The sequence below is a fragment of the Dasypus novemcinctus genome, chromosome 7, assembly GCF_030445035.2.
Source record: "Dasypus novemcinctus isolate mDasNov1 chromosome 7, mDasNov1.1.hap2, whole genome shotgun sequence".
Lineage (NCBI taxonomy): Eukaryota > Metazoa > Chordata > Mammalia > Cingulata > Dasypodidae > Dasypus > Dasypus novemcinctus.
In genome coordinates this window covers 105,391,388-105,410,238 of record NC_080679.1, presented here as the reverse complement: position 1 = coordinate 105,410,238, position 18,851 = coordinate 105,391,388, and the positions used below count along the sequence as shown (strand labels likewise).

The window sequence follows — 18,851 nt, the reverse complement described above, 5'->3', positions numbered from 1 at the left end:
ATTTCCTTTGGCATTCCAACCAGTTTCTAACCAGTGTTTGGAACTTGAAACCAGTGCCAAGCCTAAACACATCTGGTTGATTCCAGGCCACAAATAGCACTGGAATGCCTTCAACACCTTCCATAGCTGCCATACTTAAAAGTTTATTTCCAAAATAGAACTGACAAAAAAAAAATATTATCAGCCTGATGCTCCAGATTTAAAGTCAGAAATGTGTCATGTAGAGCACTCTGTACCATCACAACATACATGAAGCTATGTGCTTATACTGCCCTAATATAAACTTGCATTTTGGCAAATTGAAATTTAAACCGGCATTAGTAGATTTCACCCCATTTTCACTTGCTAAGTGTCATGTTATAAAATCAGGAACCCATTCTACACACTTCAGGTATTCAGTGATCTGGTGATAGATTATCTCAATTAGCAATCAGTAATGTTCTTGAATGCCTGTGGGGCATTGCACTATTTAGAAAATGCTCCAGACCGTTAAAATTATTTCCTTAATGGTCTATATTTTACGGGAACGTCCAATATAAATTTAGTGATGATAGGTGTGGTGAGGCAAAATAGTAGGAGAGGAAAAAAAATATTTACCTATAAAAGAAGAAATTGGAAAGACATCTCTTGGTGACTACTACTTGTATTGGAAGTAAAGAAGATTCTAATAGCCCACTATTGAGGCATCTAATAGTCTGGAGGAAAAAAAGAGTACAATTTGAACCACTCATAGGCCATTTCTGAGCTTTTCGAAAAGATATTTTGAATGAGGTAAACTGGATAACGGAGAGGAGAAATCAAATGGAGTGCCAAGAGTCTGGAAAGAAAGCATGCTTTTCCATTTGACAAGGCCACCATGGTGGAAAGCAGAAGAGTATTTGGTGAAAAGACAGGTTTTGCCTTCTAGGAAACTTCAAGAAGTTCTTTTATGAATTTGGTTTCTCTTGTGTGGACTTGGACCTCAAACAAATACATGCTTTCAAGGCCAGGATAAGATATTTCTAATGGCTGCAGTTCATTAACAGGGGCAGGAATGTGCATGGTAAAAAGCAGAGATGCGTTCTGAATTCTGACTGCTTGGATTCAAATCCATGTTTTAGGACCTGGTGTGCGTCTTAGGCGTGTTAATCTCTCTGAAGATCAAGTTCCTTGTCAGTAAAAGGGAGATCGTTTCGGCACCCACTTTGAGAACTGAGCTTAAAGAGTCAAGGAGACAACGTATGTTCAGTGTTTAATACAAGAATTGCATATGGTAAGCACTCCGTGTTAGATAATCTTATTCTTATTCATGAATACATCTTCAGTAATTTCCCAAGTTCTAAGCAAAATGCATAATATAAACAAGACCAAAGTACATGGAAGAAATACGTTTGAATGAAGAGAAGAGAAATACTTGATGAAAAATTTCCTGGTGCTTTAGTTGCTATGATGTGCACAGGGGTAGAACTGTGCTAAGTTCTGTTTTGGATACTAATGCCTCATCAGCTCAGGAGCACACCAAGGTCAACCAGTTAGGTCACTTCATGAAGAGACTGTGTGAATAGCTTTGAATGAACTTCACAGTTGATATGGCTCTCTCTTTTCTAACAAAGGGAACATAGAGCAATGAATGTCCTGAGAGAGAGATGAGACCCTCTCCAACATAGGTTTAAAGCCCCATTAGAAATCATTTGGGGATGCCCAGTGACCTGCAGCCTGTGACACAGATAATATATGGTTACAAGAAATTACAATTTTCAGGGAATTCGTGCAGTCAAAAACAATATGTTTACAACAGATATCGATTAATTCTACATGATGAACTGACAATCTGGAAGAATAAAATATTCAGTTATTATGCCACACAAAAGAATGGAGGGGGCGGTTTTTACCTATGCTTTGCACTAAATAGTCTTGTTATCTCCAGAAGTTTCACTGGTAAGTATTGATAAGTTCAACTTAAATAGGAACTGACTTGGACACATTTCTCTCTCTCTCTCTGTTTGATTGTTTTACCTGATTCAAATAAAAAATTCTGGAATTAAATTTACGCATGTGCAAGATTCAGAAAAACATCCAAATAGATATTTAATGAATCAAAGCTTTTTCAGGGTAAATTTTTCCTCTAATATCTAGGTTCATGATTCACCCTGCAGCCATGATGAAAACCAATTATCAATAAAATGGAAAGTTTGTAGGATAAAAAATTATCATATAACTGAGAAACAAAATTGACTAGTAATTTATTTAAAACTTAGATTTTATCTACTCAAAAGTAGAAACATTTTTATTAGTTTTCTAAATAAAAAGGGTTTAAAAGCACCTACTACAATGTCTCAACAGAGAAAACACTCAATAAATGTTAGATTAAAATTTTAGTGGAAAACAAATCAGTTCTTGACAGTGCCTAATAGGAGTTTTGGATCTTATAGTTCACAGTCCTTGTTTGTGACAATTAATTCCATTGAAGTTAACAATTATGTAGTATTTCCTTCCTCTGTCCCACTCCTAGGTCTCAGAAAAAGCAAGCAAACAATAAGTCATAGGTAAGAAAAATTAAGTATTATAACTTTGGTAACTGCCAGGAAATAAATTAAATAGGTCAAGATAAAAGAGCACAGGATCACAAAAATCAGTAACTTATTTCCTTCTTAATTTAAACTCTTCTACATGTTACATTGTAGTCAGATGTGACAAATACACTTTATCAATGACACTTGATAACACATAATCAAATGATCACTGAACTCTGCCTCCCAACCTGAGACTCAATCAACCCAGACACAATTTTCACTTATAATTTTCATATTAATACATTCTTAAAATATTACCAGTGCTCAATATAAACAAATAAGAGGCTTTCGGGGCCCAATTAGGGAAGGAAAATGCCTTGAATTTCCACATATCTCACAGTGATGGAAAATTCACAAAGAACTTCACTTTGATGGAACCTAACACACTGACAGTAGTAATGTCATGAGATGTTTGGTCAGGAGACCAAAAAGTTAACACACTGGAAACCTGACAAGCTGGGAAGCCAACAGGAGGATAATTAATCACAAGTTTGGAGAAACCATTGGATGGTTAGCATCCTGTTGCTAGGCAATATGTTTCTAGGCAGCAGGTCTTCTCACATCTTAAAAGACCAGAACATTTAGTTTTATTTTTTTAAGAGCAATTTTTTATTTTTCAAATTGTAATAGTTATGTATATTTGTGATTTGTCAACTTTTGGGTCTCTCTATTAGCTGTATATCTATGTCATATATGGACTTTCTAATTTATGAGAAACAAATATATTGATTACATGTCAATATGTATGATAACCCTCACTAAAATAAAGGTTTGACACTCACCATGTAGTAAATGATAGAGTTTGCTTATGGTCATATAATAATCAGATAAGGAAAGATGCCTTCAGTGATGTGCCTATTGTAGCTGAATAATGAAATACAAAATACATTAGAGCTAGATTAAAATATTAAAGTTAACTTAGGTATGGAAATATTTTACTTTGTAAATGCTCGAACAGGACTTGGTACCAAAAAAAATGTCTATCAGTAAAAGACAAATGCAGGAAAAGTTTTAGGTTTCAAACATTGAAATATATCACAAAACTGGAAACATCACTTAGATTTGCTATTCAAATTGGGTTGTCTTTAAAGTATCTTTATATTACTTGAACTTTTAAAATCCTCGCAATTAATATCAGATAGTTGAAGTAAAAGAAAACTGGAATGGCTGGAGTAAGTGCACTGTAACTTATCAAACTCATGCTCCTCACAAATATCCTCAGCATTTAATGGTACAGAAATCACCCACCTGTCCCCCACTCTCAGGCTATCCTGCACGCTTGTGCTGCCTCCCGCACATGCCCAGTGAGGAATAAGGAAGATGATGACTATAAGTGCCTCCCGAGGATATTTTTGGGTCAGTGTGCAGGATGCCATGGAAGTATTCCCATTTCCTTCTTTCCTCTTTTTTCTTTCTTCCTTTCTTTTTTCCCCCTGCCTCTTCATCACTTTCCCCCCAAAGTATTAATGTTGGGCTAATATTTTTTCTCCAGATTAAAATATTTGCTATTAGACGTTCTGATTTCAAATGAGATTTCCCCTATATTCTCCCCCCAATATTTTGATTGAGACCTTCCGTGAGATGTGGATGGGTTAGGGACAGGGAGTAGCCCAAGTTCTGCTGTCGTTCAGGGTAGTAGAAGGACAGAGGTGAGAGAACACAAGTGTTAGCTCCACTGCAGAACAGCGCTGATTTCAGGTCTTGGAGAGTGGGAAATAATACTTGCGTCATATTATGTTACTTCATTTCTCTTTTTAAAATTTGACCCACTCACTCTCTACTAGGGAAGAATTAGACTGCTGTCTTGTCAGTTCTGTATAATTGCTCTTAATTAGTAATGCATGAAGTTGAAATAAACTAGTTAAATTACCAAAGTTTTATCTTAGTTTTACAAATATAGGTAATTTCAGTGGCTCATTTGGCCTATTCCTTTACTTATGACTTTTCTTTTATGCTTTTAGTTTATTCAAAATGCGGTCAATTTATAAAAACCAACAAAATCACCCTTCAAGTGGTGGTTTATTTGATGGCTGGAAGATTAAACTAATACATCATTGACTGAATTTTCATTAATTTTTTACGTATATAGGTTCAGCACAGCTAAAGAGTTTGAAGATATTTTCAATAACTGACTTGGGTCATACTGTTCCATTGTCCTGGCCATTTAAATATTCCTTTAACATGATTCATAAAATCGGTTTACAGATTAACTCAGAAGATATGAAGACAAGCACACTCATAAACACATGAATGATCCAATAAACAGGCAACAAAAAAGTCCTACTGAGCCAGGCAAAAGCATTATTTCTTCCTTGTTGAAGGTATCAGCATATGCTACATCTTATGTTGCACAAGTGTACTCATTAAATATTATGAAATGTACAGCAGGCTGGGAAGCTCTAACTCGCTAGTTGAAGTCACTCATACCTGTGTGTTCGTATTTATGTCGCAGAAGGGAACTGCTTTTCTGGAATGTCTTGTCACATAAGTCACATGCATACATGCCACTCTCTGTCTTCTTGATCTTCTTTCGAGACAGACAGGAGTCGGAGTCTGTCATGTCATCTAGGCCTGACATGTAGTCTTGCGTTCCATCAAGCAATTCTCCCTGTGATATAATCACATAGTTCAACACCATCTCTTCTCTTGGCATTTACCCCACACAACTGCACAGAGTCTGACATTTGAGAACCTCAAAAGTGATTGCCGGTAATCAATCTAGTTTTTAAAAATTATATTCCACAAACAACCTATGACGTCTCACATTTCAACAAAAATGTAAACCTACTCTGTCCTGAGTGGCGGAGCTCACTGTTGTTCAGGGACAGAAAATGGTCAATCCTAAAGGCGAGAAAAATAGAAAATTTTCTAAAACCTTTTATTTTCTTTATACCAGGAAATCTCCATGAGTGAGAATTAAAGATCTGAAGTTGTGTATTTTTCAGTGTGCTTAACGTTAGAAATGATCTGCAGCTGTAGAAACCCCATTTTAATTGAATTTTATCTTTAGGTACAAAATGTTATTATTATGCAATCTATTTAAATGTATGTCTACCAACTAAAGGCCTCAGGCTAAATTTTTATATTTAATTTTCTAATTTGAAATCGAGAATATTAATAACACATTTTATCAATGTTCTATCTATGTTAAAACAGCCTTCAGCATTAAGCAATAATGAATGTGGATCAGTAAATTATTAAAGTTCTTGATATTTATTTTGTCTCGATCCAAAGAAGTGCAAACTTGCACGATAACGTACATTTCCTTTTGCTAGCCCACAGTTCAGTTTTCTTAGACTACATTTGCACTAATTAATATTAGAGAAGATTACACAGGCTTAAATACATTTACAAAGAGGGCAGATGTACTGCAAATTGGCATACTAGAACAGCTGTTATGGAGGTGTGCTGCTATTCATGCTCCTATTTTGCAAACAGGGATTATACACCATAAGGTTAAAACGTACCTGCTTTTTGTATTTGGTGAACCTTATATTATTTAATAGTTTCAGAATTACATGGGAAGTCATGTGGAATGTATAGCACATTCTAAAAAATACCTACAGAATAAATTTTTCTTGGCAAAACAAGGTGTATTCCAGTAATGTGTACTGACATTTATATATTGTGTCAAATTTACATATGTATTATTCCAGATCATGAACATCTATAAAGGTACGTGACTATTATAAACTTTAATTTTCAGCATCCACCTAAGTCCTCCTGAATGTTGTTACCAATATACAATTCTAAAAGCTGACATATAGATCTAAATAAATCTCAAATATAAGCATTAAGTTCTTTATCTTCTTTAAAAGTATATGTGCTTACACGGTACAGTATTCCACTAACTCATCCATTTATTTTTCTAGCCCAGTTTTAAGTTCAAGTTAAAATCAACTCTATTTTTGCTGAAAATGCAGCATTCGATGTTTTCACTAAGATTTCATTTTCTTACATGCACTTATAAGATGTATAATTTTCATCTCCACTCGAGAGCAAAGAGAGATTTCTCATTACCTGAAATCCTTGTTTCCGCTGGTACTTTCTCCTTTGCTGCATATCAGCAAAAGTAGCTGCTGCTCCGGTTGGGTAAGGATAGGCCATGTGTGGTAGGAAGCTCATCTGATCCAGTCCTGGGTATGGTCGTAGCCCAGGGATACTGGTCTGGACAGGTGGCATGAAAGTCGCCGGGGGAAATGCGCTTTGTGGTGGAAGAGCCGTGTATAAAGGTTTGGCACTAAATGGGTTCATGCCGAACACTGGGTTAGTGCTTTTGTTGTCCAGACTATTTGAATTTGAAAACTCCTTCTTGATGAAAGTCAAGTTTAGAGGCTCATCTGAGTTTTCAGATGATGAAGAAACACTGTTATGGTCTAAATTTATGCTACTAGCTTTTGTTTTGTTCTTTGTGGCTATAATACTTTTGGGTTCTTTCATTTGTTTTGGTAATGACAGGTCCAAAGGCTCAGCCTGTAGCTCCTCGGAAGAGAAGCTGTTTGGAGTGTAAGAACTACTGTGGGAGTTTTTAGAAGATGTGGAAGAAAGATTCAAGGGAGATGGAGTATTACTCCGCGAGTGGTCCAATTTTTCAACGGATTTAATATTGGTAAAATGGGAAGGTTTTGTTAGCCTGAGAGGAGGATCACAATTCGTAACACTGCTGTGGAGTTCTGCGATAGACGGTGATGTTATGGAGTCCATAGGTTTTACAGGAGACCTGGGTAATAAAGAGTCTTTTGTGGGAGGGTTACTGTTGGGAGCTAACGGCTTGGAGTTCCTTTCCAGTGATGGTGACCTGGAATTTGAATACTGGTAGACTTTCCGTTGCTCAAACCATTCCTTCACAAATTCCTGAGGAAGGCCCACGGCAATGGAAATTTTCAGCAGTTCATCAGAGTTGGGCTCCATGTTCATAGCATAATATGCTTTCAGTACAGACATGTGGTCCTTGTATGGGTTGATGGGGCTTGTCATTCCTTTCTCAGAAAGTACAGATGACAAGAGGAGGGTTTTATTATCAACAAAAACTCCGGCTTTGTTGGGGACTATGTTTTCATGAGGTTGCAGGACTGCCTTGATCTCTTCATTCATCTTACAAAGGTAACGCTCATGCTGATGCAAGGGAATGGGGCCAGGAAAACTTTCTTTACAGAACTGGCATGAAAATGGAGTGGATATGTTATGGTTCTCAATCATTTTATCGTCGGTGACCAAATCTATTAAAGTACGTAGCTTCTCTTTTTTTATATTACTGATCTGTCTCCTTGACTCAGTAGTCAAACTCTGGAGGCAAGCTTTGGCTTCATTGACTTTTTCTAATGTATAGTCAATAATACTTTTAGTGGCACCATTATGACTCACTACTGGAAGACCTACAGGTGGAATATTAGGAGAAGTAACTCCATGTTCCTCAGGTTGAGAGCATGGATCCTTCATGTGATAACCTTTCAACTTTGAAATTTCCTCAGCCTTGCAGTCCATTTTTTGCCTGGAAACCGTATTGTCCACAATCTGTAGAACCTTTTGTACCTCACTTAAATTACTATTCATTGTGGGAAATCCAAGTAAAGGGGCTTCCATCCCTACACCTAAGTGCTGCATTGGGCTCTGAGCAGATGGATGAACTCCTAAAGGGCTGGTCGCTCCAAGTCCACCATTCATAAAGGGGCTAGTGCCACTAAACCCATGCGTGGCCATTAGAACTTTATAGTCATTGAAGTCTAGTGGTTCTGTTTTAATTTTAAGTAAGCCTGTTTGTTCAGACATACTAAGTGGTTTTCCGTTCTCCAACTTGTTTCTCAACTGGGTAATGGCTGAGTTAGTAGGAGAAGAAGAAACAGAATTAGGGGAAGAACCCGTCTTGATATTGTTTCTCATTCGGCCATTTACAGAGATTAAACCAATACATTTCTTGCTGCTGATGTGTGAACTGTAGGAACCAGAATGTGAGAAACGTTTCTTGCAGTTTGGGCACTCGTACGGTTTTTCACCTAAAATGATAATGAAAATGAACATTACACTGTTTGTTGTATGTGTCTAATAAGATGAGAACCCATGAAAACTAAATAAAAAAACACAATGAGGCACCTGTACATTCTAGGTGCGTAGATTAGATTTAGTTGACCGTACTGTTTCTGGGCTATATCTACCTTGGGAGGACGTAATTCAAGATGTTAGTAGTGGAAGGTGAGGGCTAACTATGCCTTTTTCAGCCTAGATCCCAAATATTGTCTTGCTATTGGCAGCCTCCCATTTAAACAGAGTGTCAGATTAATGTGTGGTCAATAGCACAATGAAGATGTCACAGTATTTAAAGGGAGTGTAACCATGGCTTTAATCAACTCGGTGGAGATTCCATTGATTCCACCATTACAACTAGTCCTTTGAATAGCATCCAGTTTGGTTTGGCAGAGCTATCAAACTAGTTATCAAGAAGAAATCTCAGTGGTAGGATATTATTCTGTAATACATAGCTCTTGGGAACCAGGAAACATTTATCATATGCAGTCTCCTTTGCAAAATTCTTCAACTTTTTCTTTCATGGTTAAGTTTCAAAAATGGATTTCTTTCAGAAATTACCAGTGGAGTTTCTTCATGTCAACAATATTTAATCTATAGAACGGAGAATAAGGAACCTTTAACTTTATGGTTTGATAATAAATCAAAGCTTTTGGAGTTTTTAAGAAGTGTATGCATTCTTATTCTTTTTATAAAATGGTACCATAAATCTCATGAGGACAAATCAGGCGCACAAAGTTTTTGAAATAAATTAGTAGTCCCAAAGTGCCGCAAACAGAACTGTGCACATTTTAAACAATCTTTAAAAACTTCCTTAGTTTCTGGAACAATTTTAAGTATATACACATTAAATTAAAACAACAATAACAACAAAAAACCCTCCCCTAATTAAATACAATGCAAATGGAACACTAGCACCTCTGCTACTCACCACTGTGAATTCGCAGGTGTTCTTTCAAGTGGTGTTTATATTTGAAAGCCTTGCCGCACTCTGTGCATTTGAACTTGCGATTACCTGCTCCTTGGGTCAGCATTTGGTGCTACGAAAGGAAAAAACTGACATCAGTTTTGTGCAAGAGGAACAAAGAAAATTTGTCACAAATATTTTTTAAAGGGCTCTATTTTTGAGACAGGCCAAAAGGTTTGAGTGAATGTTTATTTATCTGCCCAGTCTTTCAGAGTTGCAATAAAAGCGATAATGTTGGCAATAAAATTGGAACAAATGAAAAAAAAAAGTGCTTTCGCATGCACATCCAACCCTTGCTTTAGAATTATTTCTGGAGTCTCTTCTCCAAAATGTTTCTTTGAGACTTTGGCGATGACAAAGTACGATTTTAAGGATGTTTGTGGTTCTTCTTTGTGTTTACTGCAAATTTTAAAATCTGAAGATTCCCTGCTAGAATGCAAGTATTCTGTCAAGAAGAGAATGTTTTCCTGAAAATTCTAAATAGCCTAAAAAAAGAATACACACACACACAAACCCAACCACCTACACGTGTAACTAATGTTACAAAATTTCTGCGTCAGATTAAAAGTATTATCTTACACTGAAGCATTCTCAAATTTAAAGAAGAAAATAAAAACACAAAACAAACCAAGAAACGTGGCTATAAATATTCCATTAAAATTATAAGCATGTTTAAACATCTCATTCTCTGCACTAGTTGCAAACATAACCCCTGTTTTTCCTGAGGTGTTGCATATCAGATTTGATTCATTATCAAATATAAGAGCCAACATCTTGGGTGATAGCTGTTTGAGCAGTTTTATCACAGGCCAGTAGGAAAGATTTCGGCGACTTTTCATTTTCCTTTTTAGTAATGTGCTAGGGAGTAGGGAGAAAAAAGAGAAAAAAAAGTTCGCTGAAAAGACAAGTTAAAAGCAGCAAAGATATAATCAAACACAGCTGACCTTTTTGAACAAGGGGGAAAAAAAAGCAGTGTGACTTAGAATTCTGAAAAAAAAAAACAGTCATCCACTCTGGATGCTCAAGGTAGGAGGTCAGCCTTTTTCAAGCAGCAATGACACAAAAGCCTTTTGCAAAAAGACAGCACAGAAACGGTATGACAACTGCTAGGGTGTGCTGAATCTTCCCACATTCCTAGTGAGACAGATGGTGTTACATGGGACACAGGGAGGTTTGTTCAAACAGCAGCAACCTTCAAAGATCAAGCAGAGCCCAGCCCGCCGAGCGCCATTGAGGGACCAGCGCTCATATGTTGCTGAGTTGCATAAACAAACAGCAACAGCTGCTTTGTCTCCCCCCACGGCCCTCAGAGGACTACTATAAACTTTAGTTGTGCCACTGTTAATATGATACAATCATTTTAATTTACTAATTGTAAATGCCATGAGCAAATGAGGGGACTTTTCAACACCAAAGCTACCATTCATAATGCGCCAACACAATCACACTTCTGCATGCGAAATTTAAAGCAGTCATGCTAGATAAATATGTAGGCACTGGTTTTTTACCTAGAGTTTTTGTGCTTATAAGCAAGAGACGATAAACTGTTGCATAAGTGTAACTATGCAAGCATATATTTTTTTAAATAACTGAACTTGGAAAAACATTCAGGTGACAAGCCCAATCAGATACAAAAGGAGGATTTACATGAGTGGTTCCCTTAAAATAGTACAACTCCATAATATAGTATTATCACCCTTGACTGGATGTGTTTACTTATTCTTATTTTCCTTCTTCAAAGAAAATAAATCCCATAAGAAAAACACATAAGAATTTAATATAGGAAATCCTGTTCAATAATTTTAAAAACAGATATGGTGGAAAGGCTATCAAGAGTGATTCCAGGTCTGTGGTGCTGGTTATTTTGACTTAACGCACACCATTTTTGTTACTATCTGAACACATCATAAGGTCAGTGTGCACACTTAATTCTCCTAGGAAGACAGAAATAGCAGTTTTGCTAAAACATTTAAGGGGCACTGTGAATTGATCCTCTTCAATCATTTCAAGGATTTATGAAGTGATGCTTACCTGTTCAAGAGAGAGTATTTATTTTTAAGATGAGTGAGCCAAAAAAAGCAGAGCCATTTTAACATATAACTATACATACGCATAGCAAGAAGGGATCGTTTTAAATGTACATCTAATATTTTAGTTTTAATTCAGCTTGCTATATATATATTACTACATACATATATATATATAAAACGCCTTTTTGATTTTCCTTAAAACATTTCATTAGATTTCATAAACCAGTAGCAGCTTGTAAAAATACCCTAAGTAAGTGAAGGTGTTATATGGCAAATGAAAGAAATACACGCATCTTTTCCATGACTTAGACCCTATATGAAAAAATTTTTCTAAGGAAGACTAGGTGAAAAATGGAATTAAAATTGCTGAGATGTTTAATAATGTATAATTAAAATGCTACAATTTCATTCACTTTTTGTGGAACATAAAAATGAAACTAAAGTCAAGTTAAAGTGCAAATAAAATTTCTAAATTAGAAATTAACACACTCATTCGATCGTGAACATAAGACTATTAAATCATATTAGAAGAGACCATCAAAAAATCATTTAGACCTCAATTAAAGCTATTACCATTAAAAGATCTGCATCTTCAAAATGCCATGAAAAATTAATAATGATTGCCAATCAAAGCAATATCGTTTCTCTAAGGGGTTATTATAGAAAGAAATCACTTAAAACCAACCCCCCACCTGATCTGTCCCTGGTTTGTGCGTCACCATATGCCGCTCGAGCTGGGTGCGGTAGGCAAACGTGTAGCTACAAAGAGGGCAGGAAAAGTTCTCTTCATTCTTCTCGTGGCGGTACTTGATGTGCTCCTTCAATGATGTCAAGCGCTTGTAGCCCCGGTCGCAGTAGGGGCAGGTCAGCAGTTGGGCAAAAGCATCTGGAGTTCCAGGTGGCAGGTCTGTAGCCGAGAGACGAGAGAGAGAGGAGCAGGCCAAAAGGTCAGTAAATCAATGGCAGCTAATGGGCCGACTGCCCGGGATGGTATGACAGGAATCACGGCAATCTGCTCCACGAGAGGGCCATCATTGCAGTCGCCCCCGCGCACGCCCGTCCCCGCGCACACACAGGACAGACTTGTAGGAATCAGTTCCCACTGCGCGAGAGAATTAATTAATTACTGGAGCTTTTGGGGGGAAATTTAAACGGCTAAGTGAAGAAACTCTTTAGGTGACTGGCAGCTTATAGTAAACCTTGAGTCACGTATAACTCTGGAATTCACAGTGTCAGGGAGCTTTTCAGGTGTTGGTAAAGAACAAAAGGTTAAGGTCAGTATTTCTAAACTGCCCCCCCCCCCGCCCCCCGCCCCTCCAAAGTGAAATATTTGGGAAAGATAAGAATACATGTAGATATTTTTATCTCTTAGAAATAGGCTCTAATTGTTCTTGTTCTTTAATGGATGTACAAATGACACAAATTTGCTGACAAAAAAATTCACAATACCCTAAAATTACAGTTCTAATCTTTGCTCATGAAATTCCATGCTTTTGCAGCTGTTCTTCAAATTTTAAGGTAAACACCCAGGCATGTAGTGCATTTGTAATTGTAACAGCTGCAGGGGTCAGTTTAGTGGCTAAAAATGAATTACAGCCTCACCATTTTCTTCTTGCCCATTGGCCTCTGGAGTGCCAAGGCGGGACAGTTCCTCAGGGGCTTCTGGGTAAATAATGGCCGTGTCACTGCGCTGAAGGTACTCCTCGATGCTAACTGCATGGCCATCGCGTTCCTCCAGTTTTCTTTTGGCAAAATATTCCTCAAAGTCTGTTGTGCAATTTGCATTCTTAACTGAAATCATAAAAGGAGAAGAAACGTCTTTTCAGGGCCTTTTTCCTAGGAGCCCAAGTCCATTTACACCAGTGTTAGTAAGAAATGCTGACTTGCAATAAAACTACAAATACCTGGCTTATCTGTGTCATGTATGACCAGTTATTGATTGAATGCTTATTCTGGGCCAAAATATATGTTAAAACAAGAGGAGAGTTTGTTTTAAGTTCAAGAGGCACAATATATTTATTTCTTCCTGGAATAGTAATCTGCATAATTCACAAAGAATGAAGAAATTTTAAAGTGCTTTCTAGTAAAAGCTTTTAAAAAATAGAGCTAAAATCCATAAACATGAGAGATAATTTAAGCTCAAATCTACTTAATGGTTGATATAGAACATCATTTTCTTTTAGGAAAGATATATTTAATTTTTAATTGTCCACTAAATTTTATGTTCCTAGCCACAGAAATATCTTGTTGTACAGTACATGCTTTTCATCCTCCACCCTCTGAATAGCACAGACAGCCGGGACTACATAGTCTGGTTTCAATGATAAAAGATAGATATTCCTAGAGAGATATTAGGTGATTTTGTTTTTAAAAAATCATGGAATGTGGCAGTTTATTTCTCTCTATAATGTCACTATTTAACTCAATATTTTAAAGCTGCTGAAAATTAAACTCAGAGCCGATAGAGATAAAATGTAACAGCGGGAACAAGAAAGTGACTGTACTGCTGTGTGATTTTGATATGATTTTTAACTCCTGTAATTATAACTCTATTCCCATGAAAGGAATAAGCGTTGTAAACCAATTTTAGCAACCTGTGTCATAAGACATATATTTGAAACCTCTGGATGAGTTTCTGAAATCAGCTCTTCCTTACATATCCCCCCCAAACTTTTTTATGCCTGTGACAGATTCGAGAGTATGGCTGTTACAAAGGTAGGTGGAAAAAAGTCCTTTGATGTACAAAAAGTGGTGGAGTCCCCCTTCCATAGTTCTGAAAGACATTAACCTGGGTCCCACTATATTCTTTACTACATCTTCTCTGATTAACAGATATTATAGCATTTGCCATACTAGATCTACTCTACTAATTTTGGCAGGGTTGTGTTTGAGCAAGTCAATCAATTTTCTTTTCTTTTCTTTTTTTTTTTGGCATGTGGTACTATGAACTGGTAAAGTATAGATGAAAAGAACAGTAAGTGGAACCCTCCATCAATTCAACAAGTGTTTCTTGAATGCTTGGCAAAAAGTACACCTAGTCTCTCCCTTCAGGAAACTATGAGAGAGATCAATATAACTGATATTATCTCAAAAATAAATGTCATTACAAACTTCAATAAGTGTTATGAAAGAAAGTTATATGGTGGTATGAAAGAAATGACAGGGGACCTGATAGAATCTAAAAGATCACGGAAGCCTTAATTGAGAAAGCAGGAGGTTAACTAGTTTTAGAAACTGGGGAAGAGCAGCATTTGCAAGAATGCCGTGACTCAAAGAAGCATGGTGACTTTTGGGACGTAAATAGACAGCTCTGAAGTTCAGCAAGTGAAAGGAGAGCATCATGATGCAGGGTGAAGAGGCAGGCAGGGACAAAACCATGCAGTGCGGAATAGCCATATTAAGGATTTGGGTCTTTATTCTAGGGGAAAAAAGAATCCATTGAATTATATTAAGCAAGGAGGATGACTGGATGGAATTATGATTATTTTCATTTTTAAAAGAAGACTGGTTACAATATAGAGTAGGGTAGAGGAAGAGAAAAGTCGATTATGGGAAACCAGATAGGAAGCCCATGCCATAGACCAGGCAAAAGATAAAGGTTAATGAATTGGTGATGGAGATGAAAAGAAGCAGTTGGATTTGAGTGATACTTAAGAAGTAAAATCACTAGACTTGAGGGAGATGCCAAGACCCTCTCTTGGGTTCAGGCTTTTAGAATTTGATGGATGCTAGGTGACATTCACCAAGGGAGGGGACAGGGTAATTTTACAAACTCAAAACTATGAACAAATAACACTGGATCAAATAAAAGCCAGCATATACCTTGTGGAATATTAAGCGCAAATCTAAAAATCCTGAATGCTGTGATCTCAAACTTTTCTCTTTTGCCATCCCAACTTTGGTTAAGGTTAACAAGAACAATAGTCTGATTTCCCCCAAAAGTAAGTTCAAAACATACAATAGTGGGTTACGTTTTCATATGTCACCTTGAAATTTTGTTTGTCTTTTCTTAGATGGGTTTAATAGACAAATACAGGCACTGCTTAAAATCTCTTTTCTGTTGTTATACTCACCGTGCCATGGATGCTTTCCAAAGTATACTAATTGGTGGTGATTTTGATGGTGCCACTTAACTAGCATCATTAAGTCGCTGGGGAGTATGTGGAAACTGCCAACTTGCACAAACTATTTGTTCGTTGTGTTGGATCGTCAAAATGACTTCAGCTTGAGCAAAAATCACCTTTTGTTTTTAATGGCATGGAAACATAAGGATGGCAAAGTCTTGGATCCAGGATGAACTGTTTTTTAAGCAACTCCCTTGATTTTACTAGTGACTGACTTCTTTTTGAGTGCTAAGTCAATAGAAAAGAATGTAACAGCTTTGTTCTGAATTTGGACTTACTGGAATGTTGTCAAATGGTTAAGCCACTAATTTTTAAAAAGTTTTTGAGAACATTGTCCTCACTAGACATCTTTAGTGTAACCTAGTAAAATACGGATGGCTGTACATTTACTTTACTATCCTAACTTTATCTTGATATTTCAGCAACTATTTGAATTATCTGGCTATCTTTGCATGAATTTTCATTTGCATATGAATGTTTCCATCAGAAATGTAATCAAATGCAAATTCAATTGAATTTGCATTAATAGCCTTTTGGCTTAAAAGGGAGTAAAATTCTGATTTTTCTGGATAGGCAAAATAAACTGCATCTAGATACACTACTGGTGTTTGAAGAGGCAATTCACTTGCTAGATCAAATTTGGCCATGCATACCCTTCCATGCAAGTGTATGGGGGACAAAAGACATCAAATCTAGTGCTCTCTTTAAGGAAGTGAGAGAGTCTGGATCATCTTCATACCCTGAGCATTTGGGCACATTGCCTAGAAGTTAGTAGGCTTTCAAACATTTATGGAATGAGCGTGGAGTAAATTATATCCTTAATACTAATCTTGGTGTAGAGGTCTTGGAATAAAAGGAAGCATAAGATAAGATACCTAGAAGTTGAGCCAGGGATTTGGACAACTGCAGAACAATTATGTTTTGAACTGTGTAGTGATGATGATACATGCACGAGTTTGAGAGGGTTCAGAAGAATATTAAAAAAGCTTTCATGAAGAAGGTGATTTTGATCTGATCCATCAGGATTTTTTTTTCACATAGTATAGATATGCTTTGGTTATATATCTCATTATTACTAGGGTCACCTGGGTGGAATAGAGTTGAGTCTTCCATGAGCTAAGGAGAAAGTATGTGATTTTTCTCCCACAGAAGTTGCCATGGATATAATACGTTTTTTCCCTGGGGATGCTATGCTAGTAACATACATTTCTTTCCTGACCAACACCATGTTATTCTCCTTTGTTACTTCCCCATCCTCAAATCTTAGGGGTAAGGGAGCTGCCATGCTATTGCATGATTCTGCCCCTCTAGCCACCATTGATTAACCTGCACCTGAATTGAGCCAATCTTAGCCCTCCATTCTTCAGGTAAACTAATTGATTGGTTCTGGGGGTAACCAATAGATCCAACTGAGGCTAGTAAATCCCTTCCCTATGATTTTAAGACTTTGTCCCACAGAGAGTATCAAGGCAGTTTTTTTTTTTAAGTGACCATACCTATAAGATAGAGAACTAAGGAACTGATATTCGCCATCTAGAGACGGAAGATTTAGGAAGAGAGAGAATGAAGCAGATACACTGAGAAAGGAGGAGACAAGATGTCTCATCCTGAAGGTGCATTTCTAGCACTACAGGCTCCCGAGGCCAAAATGCTTCCCTGCCTTTCCAGTGATTTTGTTGTCAACCGTTCTTGAATTCTGAGAGCCGAAAACATTTTCCTTTTCTGCTTTAAGCTAATTTGAGTTGTGTTTAATCTCCTAGGACTAAAATCATCCTGTTACAGTACTGCACCAAATTGATGGGATTAAATTTTGTTACTTTCAAAATTGTTGAGAAGGATGGAGGTTTTGAATCTATGTGGAAGTTTGTATTTTTGTTTTTTACACAGATTTTGTAATACTGTATAGTGAACATAGGAATGAGGTAGAAAATTTGCTAGAAAGTTATAAAATTCCCCACTGCATTTTTCTAGTGTAAAATCAACCTCATTTTCCTTCTGCCTGTAATCCTCTGCACTCCCTGGTCTCCTTGGAAGAACTGCCAAAACACACTGAGAAAGGATATTTGCATGGTATTTATGACCAAACCATAACAAAAATTCACAGGAAATCTCAAGTAATTTCTTCCCATTCCTTCTCCAGGGATTTTGCATTTAGTCCTAAAATTTACCCTAATATCTTGCAAATATCTCAACCTTCCCTAAGGTCAGGTAAACTTTTCTTTATGCAAGAAAAAAAAAGAGCTTTATTAATTAAAAATGTTTCTGCATTGCCTCGTGGATTTTAATATTGTTATGGTGGCTTCTGAGATTCCTTCATGTCAGAAGAGCTTCAATTTTCTACAGTATATGTTGGTCACTGTTAATAAGGTTACTTATTACAATACTTTCTTAGATATCTTTGTTTTAGTGTAATAGTAATATTTTTACAGAGATATTGATAGCTATCATTATAGACCAAGCTTTAAAATCATTGCCTAAAAACAATGTTCATCAAACTCTAAAGAAAAGAGGATTCTTGGCCCCCATATATCAGTCAGCCCTATAATCTAATTGTTTTAGGGTATTTCCTCCAAGATACTTAAAATGAGCTTTTTACTTACTGTTTACAGCAGTTAAATTCTAATGAGACCCTGATACTTATTCCTGCTCCTTTTCTACTCCCTTCTCTTTACTGTCAGCCTCTCACTATTTATTTTCTCTATTTGCAACAAGCAAAGGAAGACATATACTCTATTACCACTGGTTTATTCCCCAGTATATACTTAATTTTCATAAAAAACTAAAGAAATATATTTGAATAATATACTAAGCCATTCTGCTAAACATCCAAATGAATAAGTCATTCTTCTGGAAAAGAAAATATCTTGGAAGGTCCAGAAGAACTGAAGCAAGTCTATGTAAAAAACTGAGTAGACTCACTCATCCAGCCCTTTGTTTAATAACTGTTTATCAACCATTATATATCTTGCCATAACCTACAGAATCGTGTGGGAGAGACTGCAAACTACAATGTAAACTACAATCCATGCAATGCTCCAAAAAGTGTTCGTCAATTGCAATGAATGTCTCACTCCAATGAAGGATGTTGTTAATGTGGGTAAATGTGGGCAGTGTGGAGAGTGGGGGATATGGGAATCCCCTATATTTTTTATGTAAC

General features: G+C 36.7%; 1 protein-coding gene across 9 annotated transcripts in view; it reads right to left on the bottom strand.

Annotated features, from left to right (window-relative positions):
- The window catches only part of ZEB2 (zinc finger E-box binding homeobox 2), a 129,695-nt gene that overhangs the window by 2,767 nt on the left and 108,077 nt on the right, over window positions 1–18,851 (bottom strand). For 8 of the 9 annotated variants that reach the window (XM_071216461.1, XM_004480422.5, XM_071216460.1 and 5 more), the window contains exons 5-9: window positions 13,173–13,361; window positions 12,263–12,477; window positions 9,505–9,613; window positions 6,573–8,545; window positions 4,980–5,160 (exon numbers count right to left, since the gene is read on the bottom strand). In XM_071216461.1, coding sequence (XP_071072562.1) covers window positions 4,980–5,160; window positions 6,573–8,545; window positions 9,505–9,613; window positions 12,263–12,477; window positions 13,173–13,361 — 2,667 coding nt within the window. Of the gene's footprint in view, window positions 1–3,334; window positions 3,417–4,979; window positions 5,161–6,572; window positions 8,546–9,504; window positions 9,614–12,262; window positions 12,478–13,172; window positions 13,362–18,851 lie in introns of all 9 variants that reach the window. The other variant, XM_071216463.1, reaches the window with a different exon arrangement.